Below are 23,219 nucleotides of genomic sequence, written 5' to 3'. Positions count from 1 at the left end.
CTCTTGGTTCATATAATGAAATTATATTTTTTTCTCTTGTAAATTTATAATGGAAGATAACAATACAAGTATACATTTTGATGAAAAATAAATAGAAATGTAAATATTTATGAGCATCGTGAGTTCGCTGTCATTTACTTTATGATGTGAAATTCATGATGTCATCTTATTGCAGGAATTATTATTATTATTATAATTATATCTTAGTATAAATAATGACGAGAAAAGTGTTGGAAAAGCTAAAAACAATATATTCATTAATTCTTATAAATATACTTCGAAACTTTAATTTGAAGTTTAAATAAATCTATTTATACAAAAGAAAGAAAAATTTTAAATTACCATCCCAATAATATAATTATAATTAGACTTGTTTAAATATCAAGTTATTTGCATAGCTTCAAAGGCTCGTGTGAAATTTGAGTCAGGCTCGAACTCAAGCATTTGAAACCCAAGCTTGATCCAACCGATTTTCTAAGTTTGTAATATATTATGTAATTTATGGTATATAAAAATTAAATCCATAAAATACAATAATGTAATGTAAACATAAAATTATATTTTGTCTTGCCCAACGACGGTGCCAGCTCCCACCAACCATTTTTTTTCTTATTCTCATTCACTCCACATGTCTTCTCTCTTTTCAATTTGCAGATCTATGTTGTGAGTAGTTTTGTTGTCTTCACAAGTTGTGATGGACAGATGAATGTGCTTATCATTTGCTAAAACTCTACTGGCCACTAGCAATTTTTCTAGAAAAACGAGTGGCTTTTCGTTAGCTTCTTAATCTGTTTATGTTTTGAGAGTATTTCAGAATAATAAATGATTTCACGAGTCGATTTGGACCCGTGTTGTCTTACGTTTTATATATTTTTTTGTTTGTTTTTTTTATTGTTTGATAAGTCTTCAGTTTTAGAAGTTTTTATCTGCTCTTGTAGCACTTTTTTTAGTCTTACTTATGCATGTAATCTTCATTTTACAAGCGATCTTAAGGATGATTTTGTTGTCATCCTTTCTAGTTTGGCGAATGCTCAATTATTTTGTCGATTTTTTCTCGCCGCTTTGGACTGTCCGGGACTGATTTTTTTATCGTATTAAGTGCTTGTAATTACTCCAGATATGTACTGCTTGAGTTATGACAAAGCCAATTATAAACGTGTCATAATGTTCTATTGATGTTGAAGCTAAAACATTTATTGTGATGATGAAACTTGTACTTCATCTACAACTAAATTTATTTTTCACATGAGCTTAAACAAAATTTTAGATCTAAATATAGAGTTAGGTCAAATTTGAAAAATTCAAACTATAAGTATATTTAATTATAAATAAAATTATTTATTAAAAACTTCATGAAATTTGATTTTTTTTATACATAATGGAAATGAGAAATTAATCATTTGTATTTTTTTAATTTAATTGGTGTTTTCGGCGAAAAAGAAGATATATTAATTGTTAAGGCAACCAATGTGGCAATGTTCTTTCGGCAAACTACAAATAAAATAAATAATTGCAGAAAAGGGCCTGATCACGTGAAAAAAATAATAACCAAAGTACACGTGTAGGGCTAAGGTTAAATCAAGTATTTAGTGATAATGAAAGACGTGGAAATAGACCTCTGGAGTCATAGGCCACCTTAATATATATATATTAGGGATCCACAAGAAGGTTAAAGACCAGTGAAATAGTGCCACGTAGAATATTGGGGGCTGGCAAAAGCATGTGATGTGATAGGCGTATTATTTAATATTTGAGGGTAGCGGACCTAACCTTTTTTGAAAAATAAAAATAAAATAAAAGTATTGAGCTGACCATTATTTATTTATTTATTTAATTTAATGCTTGGTTAAGTCAGTTTCCACGAGTTGACTCGAGTTAGTTAGGTTTTAATTTCTTTTTATAATATTTATTAAAATTAAGTGATCCAAATCTTTATTTAAGTAAAATACAGTAGTAAAATAAAATAAAAGTAAAATCTCTATAGAATTATACTATTTTATTTTATTTTAGAATAATGTTTTTTAAACCTTATTAAACTCTATCTATTTGATATTGATTAGAATAATGTGTTTCAATCTTATTACACTCCTATTAAAATATGGTTTTACAAGCCTACAAATAGACATAGTCTACTCCTCTTGTAATCATTCGAATTCGACATAGTCAATTTTCTTCTTCTCTGCTCGTAGTTTTTTCCTAAAAAGGTTTCCACGTAAAAATTTGTCTATTCTTTATTTTTATTTCTTTTTTTATGATATATTATCATTACCGACATTCTTTTTTTACAAATTGGTATCAGAGCTTTCGGGTTATTTATCTCAATCACGGTAATGACACATTTGAAGTATGAAATTTTGCTGTTGGATCGCAACACCAGATTCACGTTGTGGCAGATAAAGATGTAGGCAGTTCTTACACAGATGAACTTAGAGGAAACCCTGCTAGGGGTAGACAAGTGTTAGAGTATGCTCAAAGATCAATCATGAGATGGTTGTAATAACATACTTGATTTATCATGTTTAATAATATAAGGCGTTACCATTATTATTTCAGTTTCTTTTCTGTGTGTATAAATAAACTGTTTTATAATAATGTCCTAAGAATATAATGATTATTATTAAAAGGTCCTTAGTCAAGTATTATTGTTGAATAGGACAACGATAATGCATTAAGACTAACATGTAATTGATTGATGATAAAGAGTTGTCATTGATATGGAGTGTCAGAATCGATGCACGAATATATGTGTTAGAGAACAACATATTGGACTGACCCGTTATGAGTATGTTTCTTGGATTATTATATAATTATCACGACATTACTCATAGTGATTAATATGTATATGATCCTTAGACTTAAGATCATCATAATCCCAACATCGTGAGTTATATATTTTGATACAGTCAAACGTACACCGTAACTGGTTGTTCTATAAAGGCTGATGTTGGATATACCACAATCTATGTAGAGGGATATAGTTGATCGATATAGGATAAGTCCCTCATACATAATAGGAGTAATATCTTAGGCCACTTGATTGAGTGAGACTAGAAATGCATGGCCATTCTCAAATAAGCTGATATGAGATGTCATATTTTTTTGTATATCATAGTCTACTTAAGATTTCAAGGAACATGAAATGGACTATACAAGTGTGACTATTCCATGACTTATGTTCAATCCAGAGGTAAAGGACTTCAGGATTAGTGCATGAAAAGATTAATCTTAAAAATGTTATGTCGAATCATGATTTCTTGTGACTTAGGTAGCAATGATGCATTGCTAGGTGCCACTCATTGTTTGTAACATTGAAATCGCTCTGACATTACTGCTAACGTTACAAGAACCTACAGGGTCACACATTATAGTTGAAATGAACGGAATAAAACATAATTGGTATTGTGTTTGGTTGTTGCATGAATTAAATTAATTATAGAATTAATTTAATTGGGTAATCAAATGTCGAACACATTATATGTACAAGGTTTTTGTACACATAATGAGAATATGATTTTGGTTCGTATATAAATAAATATAGTTTACCGAAATCTTTATTATAATTAATGTAATTATAATTTTTGATTTTTTAAACATTATTATATTTATTTAATTTTGAAAAACCCTAAAAATAATAATAAGATATAAAATCTCGTTTTTCTTTACTTAGTGAGTCTAGTAGCCGTCAAAGCAAAGTCTTTTCCAAAACTGTATGGGGATTTCTTCCGTTCATAGTCAACTGGGTGGATTACGTAGAGGTCAGAGTCATCAAATATTGCGGCTTGGTTCGATAGTAGATCAGATTACTCATTGCCGAGGAGTCGCTGTCTACTCAGAATCACCGTTCGGTAATTTCGAAACTTTTTTTCACCCTGATTCATTCCTCACACATGGATCCATGGTTAGGATTGCCGAGTGTTTTATTTTTCCGTTGCGCCATAGGGTGCCGCCGTTCCAACAATAAGATGCCTTCAACATTGACGGAAGAAGAGAAGAAGCGCAAGGATCGAAAGACGTTAACACAGTTACATCTGCATTTGTCTAACGAAATTTTACAAGATGTGATGAAAGATGTAGGCAGTTCTTGCAGAGTTGAACTTAGAGGAAGCCCTACTAGGGGTAGATAAGTGTTAGAGTATGCCCAAAGATCAATCATGAGATGGTTGTAATAACATAATTGATTTATCATGTTTAATAATATAAGGCGTTACCATTATTATTTCAGTTTCTTTTCTGTGTGTATAAATAAACTATTTTATAATAATGTCCTGAGAATATAATGATTATTCTTAAAATGTCCTTAGTCAAGTATTATTGTTGAATAGGACAACGATAATGCATTAAGACTAACATGTAATTGATTGATGATAAAGAGTTGTCATTGATATGGAGTGTCAGAATCGATGCATGAATATGTGTGTTAGAGAACAACATATTGGACTGACCCGTTATGAGAATGTTTCTTGGATTATTATGTAATTGTCACGACATTACTCATAGTGATTAATATGTATATGATCCTCAAACTTGAGATCATTATAATCCCAACATCGTGAGTTGTATATTTTGATACAGTCAAACGTACACCGTAACTGGTTGTTCTATAAAGGCTGATGTTGAATATACCATAATCTATGTAGAGGGATATGGTTGATCAATATAGGATAAGTCCCTCATACATAATGGGAGTAATATCTTAGGCCACTTGATTGTGTGAGACTAGAAATGCATGGCCATTCTCAAATAAGCTGATATGAGATGTCATACTTATTTGTATATCATAGTCTACTTAAGATATCAAGGAACATGGAATGGACTATACAAGTGTGACTATTCCATGACTTGTGTTCAATTCAGAGATAAAGGACTTGAGGATTAGTACATGAAAAGATTAATCATAAAATGGTTATGTCGAATCATGATTTCTTGTGACTTAGGTAGCAATGATGCATTGCTAGGTGCCACTCATTGTTTGTAACATTGGAATCGTTCTAACATTACTGCTAACGTTACAAGAACCTACAGGGTCACACCCTAGAGTTGAAATGAACGGAATAAAACATAAATGGTATTGTGTTTGGTTGTCGCATGAATTAAATTAATTATCGAATTAATTTAATTGGGTAATCAAGTATCGAACACATTATATGTACAAGGTTGTTGTACAAATAATGAGAATATGAATTTGGATCGTATATAAATAAATATAGTTTACCGAAATCTTTATTATCCTTAATGTAATTATAATTTTTAGTTTTTTCAACATTATTATATTTATTTAATTTTGAAAAACCCTAAAAAATATTAATAAGATATAAAATCTCGTTTTTCTTTGCTTGGTGAGTCTAGCGGCCGTCAAAGTAAAGTTTTCTCCAAAATTGTTTGGGGATTCCTTCTGTTCATAGTCAACTAGGTGGATTACGTAGAGGTCGGAGTCATTAAAGATTGCGGCTTGGTTCGATAGTAGATCAGATTACTCATTGCCGAGGTGTCGCTGTCTACTCAGAATCACCATTCGGTAATTTCAAAACCTTTTTTCACCCGATCCGTTCCTTACACATGGATCCATAGTTAGGATCGCCGGGTGTTTTATTTTTTCGCTGGCCCATAGGGGTGCCGGCGTTCCAACAATAAGATGTCTTCAACATTGACGGAGGAAGAAAAGAAGCGCAATGATCGAAAGGCGTTAACACAGTTACATCTGCATTTGTCTAATGAAATTTTACAGGATGTGATGAAAGAGAAGACCGCTGGATTATAGAAGAGGTTGGAACAAATATTATGTCGAAAACTCTAACTAGCAAGCTGCATATGAAACATTGTCTTTATGCTCATCGTTTAGAAGAAGGTGCGTCTGTACACAAACACTTAACAGTGTTTAAAGAAATTCTCTCAAACTTGGAGGCCATGGAGGTTCAGTATGATAAGGAATATCTAGGGTTGATTCTACTTTGTTCATTGCCCCCGTCTTATTCAACCTTTAGAGATACAATTTTATATAGTCGCGTGTCTCTCACAGTTGATGAGGTTTATGGTTCTTTAACCTCGTATAATAAGATGAAACATATTGTGGTTAAAATCGACTCTCAAAGAGAGGTTTCATTGTTCGTGGAAGACAAAATCAGAATGCTGATGATGATGATGATCGTGGAAGTACACAGGAACAGAATCTTCGCTGTAAATCTAAGGGTAGATCGAAGTCTTCAAACAGAGGTAAAACTTGTAACTTCTGCAAGAATAAATGACACATTAAATCTGAGCACTATAAGCTACAGAACAAGATCAAAAGGGAGGCTGCGAATCAAAATGAAAAACAACAAGAAAATTCCAGTAAAGTTGATGTTGTAGAAAACTATAGCAATGGTGAACTTTTAGTCGATTCTGTCAACAATTCTAAAGTGAGCGAGGAGTGAATCCTTAATTCGGGTTGTACTTTCCACATGATTCCCAATCGGGATTGGTTTACAACTTACGAAACAGTGTCTGAATGTGTTGTTTTGATGAGAAATAATGTTTCATGTAGAATTGTAGGTGTTAGAACAATTAAAATTAAGATGTTTGATGGAGTTGTCAGAAAACTTAGTGACGTACGATATGTTCCCAAATTGAAGAAAAATTTAATTTCGTTGAATACTCTTGATTCAAAAGGGTACAAATACACAGCTGAAAGTAGGGTTTTAAAAATTTCCAAAGGTTCCCTCGTTGTGATGAAAAGGCAGAGAAATACTACCAAGTTATATGTTTTGCAAGGTTCTACTGTTACTGGTGATACAGCTGTCGCATCATTTTCCTTGTCAAATGACGCATATAAGTGAAAATGACATGACAGAATTGAGCAAAAGAGGACTTCTTGATGGGCAAAGAATTTGCAAACTAAAGTTCTATAAGCACTGCGTTTTTGGGAAGCAAAAGAGAGTTCAATTCACCAGAGGAATCTATAACACGAAGGAAACATTGGATTATATTCATTCTGATTAGTGGGGGCCATCCAGAGTGCCTTCGAGAAGTGGAGCTAATTATATGCTAGCTTTTATTAATGATTTTTTTAGAAAAGTGTGGACTTTTTTCCTGAAGCAGAAAGATGATGGGTTTTCCGCATTTAAGTCTTGGAAAACTATGATTGAAAAACAGACGAGAAAACAAATAAAATACCTCCGCACAAACAATGGCTTAGAGTTTTGTTATAATGAATTTAATAAACTGTGCAAGTCAGAATGGATCATGAGAGACTTGACAGTTTGTCATACTCCACAGCAAAACGACGTTGCAGAACAAATGAACAGAATGATCATGGAGAATGTTCAATGTATGTTGTCAAATGCCAACTTACCGAAGTCATTTTGGGCTGAAGCAGCCTCTATTACATGTTTTTTAATCAACCGATCTCCATCCGTTGTCATTGAGAAAAAGACTCCACAAGAGGTATGGTCTGGTAATCCTGCTGACTATTTTGATTTAAAGATCTTTGTGTGTCCTACGTATGCTCATGTTGATAATGGAAAATTGGAACCGAGATCTAGTATACTTCTTTTATTTTATTTTAGAATAAAGTTTTTCAAACCTTAATAAACTCCATCTATTTGATATTGATTAGAATAACGTGTTTTAATCTTACTACACTCCTATTAAAATATGGTTTTACAAGCCTATAAATAGACCTAGTTTACTCCTCTTGTAATTATTCGTATTCGACATAGTGAATTTTCTTCTCCTTTACCCGTGGTTTTTTTCCAAAAGGGTTTCTACGTAAAAATCTGCGTGTTTTTTGTTTTTATTTCTCTTTTCCTTGTGATATATTGTCATTACCGATATTCTATTTTTTTACAATATTTTTATTTTACAATTAATCATGTTTGGTCTGAAATGTTTTTTAAATAAAGTTTTTAATTAGTAACGATTCTAAAATTCGAAGGTAGTTAAATTTATTGTTTGGTAGATAAGTGTTAAAAATATGAATATTTGGTAACATTATATGGAAGCTTTTGTATTAGAAGGTAAATTGCATTTTACTTTTTTTTATTAAAAAATAGCTAAATTAATCTTTGTACGTTAGATCAAAAGGTAAATTGATCATTTTGTTAAGAATTTCATTAATTTTTACTGTTAAAAACTAGTCTCTATATACTAGCTTGAGGTAGACATGGCATATAGACCTTCACATTTATGGGAGTAGAATTTCTTGTATATTTGTTTCATGTGTTTGTGTGTAATTGTGACAATTGGGGGTTAACCTAATTTCTACAATTTTTTTGGGGAATTACAATAAGAGGATAAAGTCCTAACAACAACACGACTATTGCGATTCAAACTCAGGTCATACTTAGGGCGGTAGACACCCAGACCATCACGCCAACTCACGGGAATCTATGCAAGAAGATTTTGACAACCATAAGTGTCGTGTTTTTCTTGAATTAAAGTTTTACTATTTGAAAAGCTTAACTCTAATTGATGCACTGAATAAAACTCAACATACATGAGTATCGAGGTCTTTATTAATTCAATTCTCACCGTTTGGAAAACTAAACCATAATAAACATGCATTGAATGGAAGTCGATACGCATAGATGTTAAGTCCCAGTACCAAATTTTTACCGTGGCTATAATACCCCTCCACATTTTTTTCACAATATTGAAATCTACACCCATAGGTGTCGAGTTCTTAGGCCTAAAACCTCCACAAATTCTTACCTTTCACCTTTTACTCCCATAGGTGTTGAGTTCCCATATATGTTATGACTCTGGTGAGGGAAAAGAATCATATTACTTAACAAACTACAAACATTGAAATTTTTCAACTTACCATTAAAATTTGTATTTATTTGTTACTATTACAAAACTTTTAGTATTAATAAATTTATATTATAAAAAAATAATTATAGGTTTATCTATTATCTCTTATTAGCTAGAATGAGCAATGAAATGTTTGGATATGATGAAATGTAAATTTTTCGATGCAGAATGAAGATCAACGCAGACTAGCAGTTGATGTTTTTGAAAGTAGCTGAAATACCTCACTTTCCAATACAACCACTAATGCATGCAACCATAGTGGAAATTTGGAGCTCAATGATCTTTACCTTCCACCTTTCTTGCAATTGGCCTCAAATTGTTACTGAGGATGTAATGATGAGGTTAATAAAGAATAATCCAATCGATAAGAATAATATCAACGAGGTCAAGGGAAGTTCATTTGGCTGCAAACATTTATTGAGGAGTCGTCAATAGCCAACGTGACCGATGAAGATTTTGAATAATATGTTAGAGTGTGCACATACTTATACATATGATCTAACTATCTTTGCCATTGCATGTATTTTCCCTTACTAGGGTGACCAATTAAGACATCGTCAAATTAAACAATTGTTGTACCCTCCTCCTATAAGTTGGGGTGAGGATGCAGATACCATTTATAGTGTCGATGCCTTTCTACTAATGAAAATGTAAGAATATATTTATATTTAATATTTATAATGTATTCTAAGTTCTAAATATTTATAAGGTTAATATATGTAATTTATCCCTTAAACTCGTCCAAAAGTATCTAATTGGTATCTGAATTTGTATTTCGTCACCCAGGTTAGTACTTCCACACTAACATCGTTAGTTTGTGCTGATATGACATTGATGGCCAATCCTATAATGACATGTGGTAGGCATAAATTAAAAAATTTTAAAAATTTAAAAATATAAAGTATATATATTTTTAACAACTTAAGGTACCAACTGAGTTCTTTTTGGACAATTTCAGGTATAAGTACTTTTGGACAAGTTCAGCGAGCAGACTACATGTTAACCTTTAAAAATTAATGTTGTTAACAAATTGAGGCAATGTGTGTGACGAAATACAAATTTGGGTACCAACTAAGTACAAAAAAAGTTTAGGTACCAACTAAATACTTTTACACAACTTCAGGGGTAAGCTACATATTAACTCATATTTATAATATGCCTTGTAAATATTTAACGTAATTTTAGATTTCAAACCAATTTGGATTATATCTCTTATTATCGAGAGCTTATACAATTCTTGAAAAAGAGTGTTCATATTCCTGTTTATTATTGAAACGGTGCACCATAATTTATACAATCAAAATGGATGCGAAATTGATTACATTAATTAATTTTAATCTGATCTATGCCAAAGTAGAAGAAGAAGATCAAAATATCAAGCATATCATCGAATTTATACACACTAGTTCTTAATGCCACACACATTATATATGATTTTATGTGTTTATTTTTTAATTCAATAAACACTACATTTAATTTCAACAATGTAAAGTAACATCATTAAAATGTTTAATTTAATTAAAATATATAAACTATTTTAAAATTATAACCATCTAAAAATTCAATCTATAATTTATTTTTGAATGAAAATAAGAATCACATTTGGATTTTATGATTTTTAGCAATTAATTGAACAAAAATATTAATGCATCAATTTTGTAGTAATAAGTTTTAATTTTATATTATTGAAATAATAGTAGAGGTGATCATGGGTTAGGTTGGGCTTTAATATAATTTTAGACCCTTTTTTAGGTTCGACCAAAAATATAAGTCTAAAATTTTTCCCAAACCCGGCCCAACTCACCTGTATTAATTTTGTTTATATTATTTTTATATAAAAATAAAATTTAAAAAATATAATACATTAAATACACTAAAAATATTAAAATAAATATTTCCCGATAATTAAAAAATATTTAATATTTATACTTAAATAATACTAAAATAAGTGTAACTTAGCAAGCAAATGCCTCTAAGCAAAATTAATAATAAAACATTAGTTATACAATATTAAGACAATAACAACAAAATAGTAACAATATAATAGTGAAACGACAACAAAATAATGACAAAACAACACCAAAACAGCAGCATGTTTCTTTTTTGCAAATTTGGTTGAGTCGGGACGAGTCTAGGCAAAAAAAACTTACTTGAAGCCCAACTCATTTAGAAAACGAACATAATCTTTTACATTCACCTATTTTCTTAAGTCTATATTTTTACCTAAAATAGATTAATATCTTAAAAAATGTTTGAAAAAGATATAATAGCCTTCAAAATTTGACCAAAATAAATAGTAGCCCTAGAAAAACATATTATTTTGAAAATAATCTAAAAAGTAGCTTACTTTAAAAAATAATCCAAAAAGTCCAAACATTGGAATAAAAATCCCCAAAAGTGCATTGACAATTTTGCATCATTATTTTCAAAGTAATTACAAGGTTTTAGGACCAAAGAGGGGATAGACATGGAGATATTTTTGGAGAAACCAGCTCTTTATTAGATGCCATCATTAGGGCAAAAGAATTGTGGGGACTATTGCTGAATTACAAAAAGCATGGCACCTAATGTGGGGTCTAAATGATTACCTTCCTCCTATCATTTATTTCTTTGATTTGAGGGGTTAAGTCAATCAACTCCTTGATGTAAGTCACCAAAGATTTTTGTGGAAACAAATGGTATTTAAATCGGATTAAATTGATTAATTGGACCGATTAGATTAGAAATAAGTTGATATGTTGATTCAAATACTAGAGTTGAACTGAATTTTAAGTGAATTGTTCGGAATAAATAAAAAATTAAGATAAAAAAATCAACGGTTAAACTAGTTGAATAAGTTTTTATAAATGTTTCATATTTGTTATTATATTTAACTGTTTTATTAAATTGATATCACTCTCAATCAGGTCACCAATTCAGTAATGAATTTATCAAAACCCCTCATTTTTATAAGCTAATAAATATCATCTATTACCATATTTAAGTGTTTTACTGAGTTGATGTCACCCTCTATTGAGCTATCAACTCAACAATGAATTTATTGCAGGCCCCTCGTTTTTAATAAGCAAATGATGTTTCTTTGAGGGAAATTTTATCATTTCATATAAGATCTAGAAAATGGGATTCAACCCCAAAATTTTACAATTTTTATCTTTTAGTTTTACCATTCCAACCAAAACTATTTATTATTATATTATTTTTAAATTTGTTATATAAATTTAGTATATTTTACCTAATCAGTTATTGGGACATTATTTGAGTTGAAAATCGATAGTTTAATTAGTTCTATCATTGATCCAATTATTAAAACGTTGATTTTTAAACGATATAAGTTTGATTTTCAAACATCGCTATTTCTTCTTTTTATAAAAAATGTTAAATATGTATATGTGTTTTATACAAATATTTTTAATTAATTTTTTTTCATGTACTTCACATACTTTTATAGGATATCACATCTCTATATAATTATTAGAATATAAAAAAGTACAAATATTTATTTTAAAAAAAATAATAGAAATAATATAGGCTGTGGGACAAGTTTTTGAGAACTCCATGTGATGGAGACCAATTGAGCATAATAAGTATTTATTTGACTAATATTTTGTATGACACAAGTCCAATCATAAAAAACATTAACCCCACTTAGGGTTTAAGGTTGTCTCTTGGGCTTGGGCTTACCAACTTGGAGATTGGGCTTAAATGGGCTTCTTCAACCTTGAGACCCTTTCTCTTTTTTTTTCTTCCGTCTTCTTGGAATATATTTATTAATTTAAATTTGATTATAAAAATATATTAATATTAATATTTGAAATCTTTTTTAATTTAAATTTAATTATAAAATATATAAATATTTATGCAAAGCAAAAATACCTATAAAAATTACCGGTTGAATTAATCGATTGAATTGGTTGGACCGAAAATTAGTGGAGGTATTGATTCGAAGAATGGTTTTAAACCGGTTAGACCAAAAATCGATTATTAATCGAACCGGTCATATCAACGAGCTAGTGACCGGCCAATTCAACTACCGGTTTGGTTTAAAAAACGTTATTGATAACCTTTTCCCTCTTCTTCCTTTCATGATAGTACAACAAAAAAAAATACTCAATTTTGAGTTCGTTTATTTCTATACAAGGTCAAGTCATGACTTTAGTCCCGCTTCTATGCTTAAAGTTAGAATTTAGTCTTTATACCTTGATTTGATATAATTTGATCCCTTTATTTTTATAATAATTTTATTTTGTCAAAAACACCCTTTGCGAGAAAAAATGTGTTAATATGATGAGTTGGAAGCATTTTTTCCCCAAATCACATCAATATTTTAACTCAAATAATCAACGATGTTAATTATTTGGACAACATTATTATAAAAGTAAACTATTGAGACTAAATTTCAAGTTTGAGCATAAATATAACAAGATCAAAATTATAATTTATCCTTTCAAAAACCAGTTAATTTTTCTCCGAATTAATATTCGATGCAATCGATAGTGTATAATTCTATGTGTACAAAATGATAACATACCATTGAAATGGAAAACTAAGTGAATTTGATTTTTAATTTTTATTATTATGTGCCATCATCTCATTTTACTAAATAGTGAAGTTAGGTGAATATATTTATACTAATATTTAAGCTTATGAAAGAGTTGGTGTCACGAGTAAACCGAACATTAGTTTAATTGAAAAATTATAAAATATCCTTTTATATACACATGAGGTTATTTTTGTCTTTTTATATAAAATTAATAAAAATTTAATTATGATGAGATTTAAACTAATGGCACAATGAAATTAAAATATTTAATTTTACCATTTTAACCAAAACCTCGTTAAAATTTTTAACAAATATATTTAATAATAAAAGTTTTCACCCTTAATATGCACATTTTAGTCTCTAAAATATATCGTTTTCCCCACCTTGATCCTAAAATAGTTTTTTTGACCCACTTTTAACTCCTAACATTATTTGAATTTCTTAGTTTTGTCCCTAACGTTATCAGACATTCCCAGTTCAATTCTTTGGACATTAAAAAACCGTCTGAGATACCATCCAATCATAAATTACCACATGGCATATGTTGACGTTACAATCATGTCATCATCCCGAAAAATAAGTAGTTTCCATGAAAGAAAGTAGTTTTTGGTGATAAAAAATGATTAGAATATGCAACTAATCATAAATTACTTTTGTCAATGTGACATTATTCGAATGTCACTTGACAACATATGATTAATTGAATATCTTGACCGTTAGTTCTTAACTTTCGAAAGATTGAATTGGTTTCAAAAAGATTCATTAATGGAGGATTCCTTAACAATATCACGACTAACGCGACTTAAATCCGAAGATTAACAAGTAATGTCCCAAAAAAAACCAGTTTCTCCAGTTGAGTTCTGAAAGACCCATTTCTCATAGTATATACTTCATTCCCCTTTTGAGTAAAATCCTCCATTAATGAATCTTTTTGAAACCAACCCACAAACTGACCCGTCATTCTCCCTTCCATGTGCATCTCTGCCATTGCCATTTTCTCATAAAAAACCCCTTCATTCCCTAACCCAATGCTTCCCCCCTTTTTCAAACATCTTTGGTACATTTCATGGAAACCTAAACCCTAAATCCCCAAAACAAACCCTCACTTAAATTCCTTTTTTTCCTCTTTTTCTGCCTTTTAAAACCCCCTTTTTTTGTGTGGAAAAAACAAAGAACCCTAACACTTCCAAAAACATGAAAAGAAACCATCAAAACAGTGAAGAATTTGTTGGGTTATGACATAAATTCCCTGCATGCATTGCTATGCAACTGTCTTTTACTTGTAGCTTTTTCCTTTTTCTTGTAAGTGTTTAATTCCACCTAACACCCCCGAATTATTGGTTAGGTTTTAAATTAGTACCTAAACTTTAAAAACATTCCAATTGAATTCTTAAAGTATCGATATTATATCAATTAAGATCTTTCGTCAGTGTAGCCATTATTTTGAACATTAAGTACTAATTTAAATATTTAAAAATGTTAATCAAACTGAATAGAGCCATTGATAATTGGATACGACGTATTAAAAAAAACAGATAGTTCAATAAAAATTTATGAGCACTATTTCTTCTTTTTTTTTAAACATGTTAGATTCAAACTATTCATGCAATATATATATAGGGATGAATTCAAAAAAAAATTTAAGGGTCCGAATTGAATTATAAATTTTTTAGAGATCAAAATATAAATTTATCATGTATTACTAGCTTCAACGTTTTTGAAAGGACGTACGTAATAGATTTTTTTTCCCTTTTTTGAGGCTAAAATACAATTTTACTATATACTAACTTATAATTTAATCATTTATTAAGGCTACATTACAAATTTTCCATTTTCGCAGCCAAGGTTCCTGCCTGATCCCTTTAGATTCACCTTTGCAACTACATATGTGTTTACAATTTGATCCAAGTACTTTTAAAAATTTGAGGTAGCATTTAACGCGCAGGCTAATGACGGATATTTTAAGGACTTAATTACAATATTTTAAAGTTTATATACCGATTTAGAATCCAAGTACTACTCTAGAGATGACCGGTGAATTAACCCTTTTTTTCCCTCTGCAAAGCATTAAGTCAAAAAGAGGGTGTTCCTTATAAAGATAAACGTTGAGAAAAAGTAAGAAACAACAAGAAATGAGTCAGAGACCTCTCCCGTGTATTCTGGGACGATCCATCGCCATCACAAGCTTAACTTAGCTTATTAAATAGCTAACACACCCTACCTTCTTCTAGCTTAGGGCAGGTTTCAATTTTTTCATTATTTTTTCAGAATTTGTTTTCTTCTTTTAGGGTTCTAGGTTTGGTTTGTTGAGGAAAGAGTAATAACATGTTGTTATATATTACTCTAAATCTGTTGAAACTCGGGAAAAAAATCGAAAATCGAAATATCTTGAACGATTAATTTGAAATGCTTGAAGTTAAATTGATCAAAATAAATTGATCATTTTATTACAAATTTTATTAACGTATACTATTAAAAGTTGGTGCTTACATAATAGCATGAGTTACACGTGGCGTAATATATTAGTTTTACCCCCCTAATATATAGTTTTGATGTGTATAAATTAAGTTGATTCCATTGCGTGTTAGGTGAAAGATTTTGGACGTTTTGCAGATCATTGAGAAGTGAGTGGATGGGAACATAAAGTTTCTTCAGAATTCTTGGGGTTGATGCATAGATGATATATATATATATACACACTTATGTATATGTAATGACAATAGCAGGTAAAAAACAGAACTACTGTTGTGATATGCATTCCCACAGTAGCAGCACAAGTCAGTTCTTTCACACCATAAAGCTCCCACAGTCAAATCCATGGATCTAACCACTATTACATCTTCATTAACCCAAGAGATTGCAGTTTAACAGTTGTTCACAGTGTAAAAAAGCTGCTTATTTTCACCACCTGCAACAGCATTTACAGTCATCTTGTTCCAAAGGACAGATTCTTATTGCATGTAAATATAATGCAAGAGCTGTTATATATCAGAATATAAGATCCATGTTATATATATCAGAATACTAAAGAAAGCTCAAAAACTAAGATTATTATATATCAGAATATAAGAAACATAATTGATAAATCAGATTTTTTTTCTTTCATTATCTGCACAATTCATAGTAGACCTTGGCTTTTCCAATGATAATATCACATAAAGTGAAAGAAAATCAAAGTTAATTAGACTCCACTCATCATAGAACACCAAGCCTGAGCTCAAGGTCCAAGTCTTCCATGGAGCTTGCAGGCTTGAGTTCAAGAACCTGCCATTGAAGTGGAGAGCATTGCAGTGTTGAAACAGCAACCTTGGGTCTTTTGTTATTGGCTGCCTCCTTATTACAAGTCACAGCTGGTCGGTTTTGGAACAAGACAGAACTCAACCCAACAGACAAGCTGGTTTCAACATCATTGAAAGCCCTTTTTGTTGCAGTAGAATAATCAATGGAGTGATCTAAAGTGCATGCTGCTTCATCAACTGGGGGTTTAGACTTAGAGGCAGCTTCTTCATTGTTGGGATATTGATGATGATCATTAAGGGATTGTTTAAGCTTAGCTCTATCCCTTCTATGAACATTCATGTGACCACCAAGAGCTTGAGCTGACCTGAATTCTCTATTGCAAAAGCTGCAAGAATAGGACCTTGGTGGCCAAATACAACCCCTTAAACACCTGGCCGCATCTTCTGCAAATGCTTGTTCTTCCCATGTATCACTTAAACACTCCATGGATACTTCAAAATGGGACCTCAAAAGCTGTGATGATGATGGTCTCTTCTTCATCATCCACATCCAACACTGTTCATCACCTTGTTTCATATGGGATTTCTTTTTGGGGAATTTGATTGGATTTCAAGACCTAGAACTGTTAATATATATAGATACAAAGTGGGGTTATATAGAAGTAAAGGGTTTCAACCCTATTGACATTTAATACATGAAAGCTACATTGAGAATCTAAGAGGAAGTTGAAAAAGGTTAAGCTGAAAAAGTCTTATTGCTAGCTTTTGTGGTGGGTTTTAAGGGTTAATTTCACCAGAAGTCCTCATGCTATGGCTCATATTCTAAAATGGTCTACGAAATGTAAAATGTAGTATTTCAATCTTCGACAATAAATGCTTGTCTTTCTGTACGCCATTAACTTGGACAATAAATGCTTCCATGACCCTAATTTGGAATTGGTACTAATCTTTAAAACGTTCTAATTAAATCTGTTAAATGTCTAATCAGATTTAACATAGAATATATTTAAAACATGTGGTCCAAATTGTAAAAAGCGTAATATATTAAAAAAAAATTAACTCTTCTAAATTTTGTTGACATTGTATGTTATGTTTAACACCAAATCCAAGCTATTTATGTGGTACGTGCACGTGTTTTTACAATTTAAGTAACGTGTTTTAAATGTGTTTCATGTCAGATTCAAATTGACATTTAACATTCAGAGCGATGGCTAGGCTGATGGAAGGATTTGATTGATGTGATACCGATACCTTAAGGACTAAATTAGAATGCTTTAAGATTTACGGAGCAATTTTGGTGAAATTAACTTTTTTTTTTTTTGTAAAATTTAATTCTCTTCTACTTTGCTTTGGCACATCTAGTGAAGCTATTCTCTTGTTTTTTAGCCGATTTCTTTTTTTAGCTGATTTTTTATACATGGTCATTGTTATACTCAGTATTATTTTTGGTAATTTCTTCAAATGGTCCCCATTTTTTAGAAACTCCTACACATTGACCCACAAGTAAGAAAGAAACAAAGGATCATTAATACATGATGGATGTAATAACTGTTTCATTAAGTTCTCTTTGCTTGGTATACACAATCTGAAAGCAATTCTTTTTCTTTTTTCTTTCTATTTTTAATATAGTTATAATTTATAGAACAATCTTCAATATTTACCCATTTTGAAATATCTATTGTTTTTTTTAAATATTTATATATATTTAAAGGTTAAAACATGCTCTAAGTCTCTACACTCTTCAGTATATTTAGAATTTAGTCCCTATACTTTTTAAATTTCAAGATTAGATCCAATTATTAACTCTACTAAATTTGTTGGTGCGATATTTTAAAATTAAAAAAATCCCTCACTTGATAGCCATATAACAAAAATAATGGTAAGGTAAGGAACATGAATTTAACATAAAAATTTAATGGTGATAATAGTTTGACTTATATTTTTAAATTTAAAAGTAGAAGGACTAAATTTCTTAAAATAAAAATAAAAACTAAATTTTAAATGTATGAAGAGTATAAGGACTTAGAGTCTAGTTTACCCTTTCTTTTCTTTTTTTTAATAAAAGCATATAGAAAAGGTTTTTCAGTCAAATGATTGTGTGATAAATGTACATATAGAAAAAGTTTGGTCATGTTCTTCAAACAATATACTAAAATACAAAATTTGATTATAAAATGACTTAAAACAATATTTTGTTTTATATATCAAATATATACCTCTTGGGGTTTTTCAACTTAATATTTTTTAATATAAATACAGGTCATAATTAAAAAAAAACTCAAATATTAACAAATCGTTGGGTGCAATGGTAAGGCAGATTCCATTTTTAAGAGGAAGATTTAAGTTCGAACCTTAGAGACGACATTGTTGAGAGGGACAATCACAAACCCCGAACATAAAATAAATAAATAAAAACCCAATTTTTTTTAAAAAAAAGGATAAGTGTTTGAAAATCAAACTTAAACTTATAAATATATAGTTAATTTATGTTGAATATGAGACAATTGAGAAGTGACAAGCCACACCTTATTAACCTATTTGATGGAGGGATAACTAAAAATAAAATAAATTTGATTTTGTATGTTAATATAAACTTGAATGGGGCCTTTGTTGTTGACTCAGTATGGCCAGTTTTCAACTCACTCAAAATCATAATTATAGAAATTAAATTAATTAACTAGTTTTGTTTCTTAATAAAATTTTCTAAGTCTAGTGAGATATTAAATATTAAAGGATTCTAGAAGTGTAATTAACACCTTAATTAAGATTATTCTAATGTTGCCAATCAGATATAGGGTTTCTAACATTACGATTATAGGAATTTTGAGATTTTAAGTTTGAGTTTTACCATGTGTAAGCCTCGTTTAAATATATTCTGAATTTCAGTCCAATCAAGCTTTGTAATAATTAGAGAAATTATTTTAACCCTTCCCACCACATCATCCATGGTCTTTTTTCAATTATTTGATGACATTTCAACAATATTTTTCATGTCATTGACATAAAATTTTGGTATTTTTTTTATCTTAAACCCTGAACCCAAATTCAAAACTGGGCTTGGACAAAAATTTAAGCCTATCTTTTGAACCGGGTCAAGACCTATCAAACGGGCTTAGAATTTTATTAGGGCCCGACCTGAGAACAGATTTACTTATTTGTATATATATATATATAGTGATAGGTCTACCTAAAATGTCTTTGATTGTTCAACTTGTTGGGAGAAAGGAAATTTTTAGAAGGAAACATAAATATTATATATAGCTAAACTACTAAATGATTGGACAATTTTGATTTTTTCTTTCATTTTCCAATGATAATATATCAAAAGAACTTGACATAAAAAAAAAATCAAATTTGAACTAAAATTAACACTTTGATCCAGTTAATGATCCATCCATTACTATAGAACACCAAGCCTAAGCTCAAGGTCCAAGTCTTCTTCCATGGAGGTCACTGGCTTAAGTTCAAGAACCTGCCATGTTGAAACAGCAACCTTTGGTCGTTTGTTATTGAACAAGACAGAACTCAACCCAACAGACAAACTGGTCTCACCATCATCAGCATTGAGAACCCTTTTTCTTGGTGTAGAATCTGACCCAAATGACTGTCCTTTATGATCATCAATGGAGTGATCTAATTGTTTGAGCTTAGCTCTATCTTTTCTATGAACATTCATGTGACCACCTAGGGCTTGAGCTGACTTGAATTCTCTATTGCAAAAACTGCAAGAATAGGACCTTGGTGGCCAAATGCAACCCCTCAAACACCTGGCTGCATCTTCTGCAAATGCTTGTTCTTCCCATGAATCATTTAAATACTCCGTTGATACTTCAAAATGGGACTTCAAAAGCTGTGATGATGATGGTCTCCTCTTCATCATCCATATACAATACTGTTCATCAACTTGTTCCATGGGCTGCTAGCTTTTGGAATTTTGATTGATTTCAGGCGAATAAATGATGTATAGAAGCAATTTCAATGGGGAAGTGAGATATATAGAAGTAAATGGTTTGGTCAAATTTTGATTTTTGTCCTTGTACTATACACAATTTCGATATTTAGTCCTGCATTTTAATTTGGCATAATTTAGTTTTCTTGCTATTTTTAACATTACGCCTTCGTTCAAATTTCATATATCATTTAAAAGATGAAATTATGGTTAAAATTAGTTATTTTCACTATGTCATGAATAAAATTCTAGTTCAATTTCATTATTTGGATTTTTTTTCAAACCGATACCCTCTTAATTTAATGGTAAGGTTAAGGTTTTAGAAATTTTGAGGTCCGATATTTGAGCCCACTCAATGTAAATGTACGGGTTTTCATCTATAATTATTATAGTTATAGTTAATTAGTTAGTTTGAACCCCACAGATTTATACTGGTTATAGTCAGTTTGAGTCAAATTGATTTAGTTGTTGAGTTGTTTATTCAGCTCAAGCCTGGAACTTCAAGAAAAATTACGGTGTTAGTGATTTGTACTAAGATGTATCATTATTAATTGGAGGACTAAATCATATCAAATTTCATATTAGTCAACTAATTAAGATAACTTACAACCGGTGCGGTCTTGATTTAATGATAAGGTTAAAGCTTCAGAAATTTTGAATCTGATATTCGAGTCCACCCAATGTAAATGTTTGGGTTTTCGTTTATAATTATTGTAGTTATAACTAATTAGTTAGTTTGAACCCCGTAGATTTAAACTGGTTATAGTTAGTTTGAGTCCAACTCAATTAGTTGTTGAGTTATTTATTTAGTTCAAGCCCGAAACTTCAAAAAAAAAATTACGGTGTTAGTGATTTGTACTAAAATGTATCATTATTAATTGGAGGACTAAATCATATCAAATTAAAGTAAATGGGCTAAATCTTCAAAATGAGTATAGTGCATGGATAAAAATCATAATTTAATCAAAAGGTATCAACCCGTTCACATTGAATACTTCTTGAGTTGGATAGCATTGAAGCTATTCAAACGATTCAAAAAAATATAGATGATCAACATTACTCAGCTGTGACACGTGCTATTAAAAATATGTTACAATTTTTATGGATGGTTAAAGTTACTCATACCTTTAGAGATGGTAACAAGGTAGCTGATGGGTTAGCATTAATGACCGATGGGTAGTTTAAATTATGGTTTAATCCCTCCTCTTTCTACCCAAAAAAGAACTTTACAACCACATTGAGAATCTAAGAGGGAAGTTGAGAAAAAAGGCCAAGATGAAAAAGTCTAATTGCTAGCTTTTGGGGGAGTGTTTTTAATTTAATTATCTTCTGCTTTGGCTTTGGCTTTGGCTTTGGCTTTGGCACATCCAGTGAAGCTGTTCAATTATTTTTTAGCTGAGTTTTGATATGCAGTCATTGTTATTCAGTATTAATTTTTGGCAATTTTCTTCAATGGGACTCCATTTTTTAGCAACTCTCAGACATTGATCCACATGTGTGAAAGAAACAAAGGGTCATTAATTACATGATGGATGCAATAACTGTTTCATTTAAAGTACTGTTTGCTTGGTTTACACAACATGAAAGTAACTCTTTAATAGGGTGCATATAAATTTCATTATTTGTATTTATTTTTAATGATTTTTTAGTAAGGTGTAAAAATGTGGTTCATTTTTAATAGGGTTAAATTACTATTCGGGACCCGAACTCAGTAATTATTCTTATATTGGAGTTTGAATTTTAAGGTTTTCAAGAAAATATCAGGAATTAACTTGGACACAAAAATTTTTAAACCCCAATATAAGAATAATTGTCAAATTCAGAGACTAATTTAAACACTAAAAAGTTTAATCCCTAATATAAAAATAGTTACCAAATTTAAGCCTAAAGAGTGCTTTATCCTGTTCGCTATATAATATTATACAACTAACAATATTTCATTTACTTGTTTTGTATTTAAAAAGTGAATGCAAGTCTCATTATGTTATGACAACTTGTTGTGGTGCACAATATCGTGATAAACCTCGGCTCACGTATTAGCACAACAATACAAACAAAGCAGTAAAATTAGTAGTGCAGTTCAATGCATCACCTACTTTTACGGGGTCTTACCCAGGAAAGAAGTATACTACTAAACTCACAGTAATTTAAGCCCGATTAATGCTAACTCTTTGTATAATTGAGACCTCGCCTTAAACATATTTAATATGAACCTCAAACAACCTTTTCTATTAAAAGTAGTTAACTAATCACTTGAATGTGAATAAACAATAAAAGTTTTTTACCATGAATATACAAGCTCTCATCGAGTTCATTCCTCTCAACGAATTAAATCTTCTATATATAAGTTGTAAAATCTCTCTTGATCAAGCTCGGAGTATCTTATAATGAGATTAAATTCATTTAATTTGAAAGTTTTATCTTTTATGTTATGTTCAAAGTTTGTTGTTGTACTTATAAATTATACCTAAAATGTCTTCATTGTTCAACTTGTTGAAAGAAAGAAATTTTGCAAAGGAAACATAAATATTTTGGTTAAACTATTAAATGAGCCCCTAAACTAGTTTAGTTTTTAAAGTAAGCCCATATATTTTTGTTGTACTCTAATAAATCCCTATAATTTGTGATGCTTTTAAATTATCCCTTATTTCGAATGAAATATTTGGGGATAAATTAAAGACTAGGAGCTTAAGTTTAAGAGATT

General features: G+C 30.4%; 2 protein-coding genes across 2 annotated transcripts; both read right to left on the bottom strand.

Moving 5' to 3' along the window:
- Positions 1-16,522: 16,522 nt before the first annotated feature.
- LOC105775912 (probable transcriptional regulator RABBIT EARS) lies at positions 16,523-17,143 on the bottom strand. The gene has a single exon (XM_012598407.2). It carries the CDS (start codon positions 17,141-17,143, stop codon positions 16,523-16,525), a length of 621 nt encoding a protein of 206 aa, XP_012453861.1.
- Positions 17,144-19,966: 2,823 nt separating this feature from the next.
- On the bottom strand, positions 19,967-20,479 carry LOC105775693 (probable transcriptional regulator RABBIT EARS). Its single transcript, XM_012598177.1, has one exon. The coding sequence runs from the start codon at positions 20,477-20,479 to the stop codon at positions 19,967-19,969; it is 513 nt and encodes a 170-aa protein (XP_012453631.1).
- Between the last annotated feature and the right edge of the window lie 2,740 nt (positions 20,480-23,219).

This window comes from Gossypium raimondii, chromosome 10, assembly GCF_025698545.1.
Source record: "Gossypium raimondii isolate GPD5lz chromosome 10, ASM2569854v1, whole genome shotgun sequence".
In the NCBI taxonomy this organism is placed as follows: Eukaryota; Viridiplantae; Streptophyta; class Magnoliopsida; order Malvales; family Malvaceae; genus Gossypium; species Gossypium raimondii.
The sequence above is the reverse complement of the archived record's forward strand: the minus strand, read 5'-3'. Positions and strand labels throughout refer to the sequence as shown.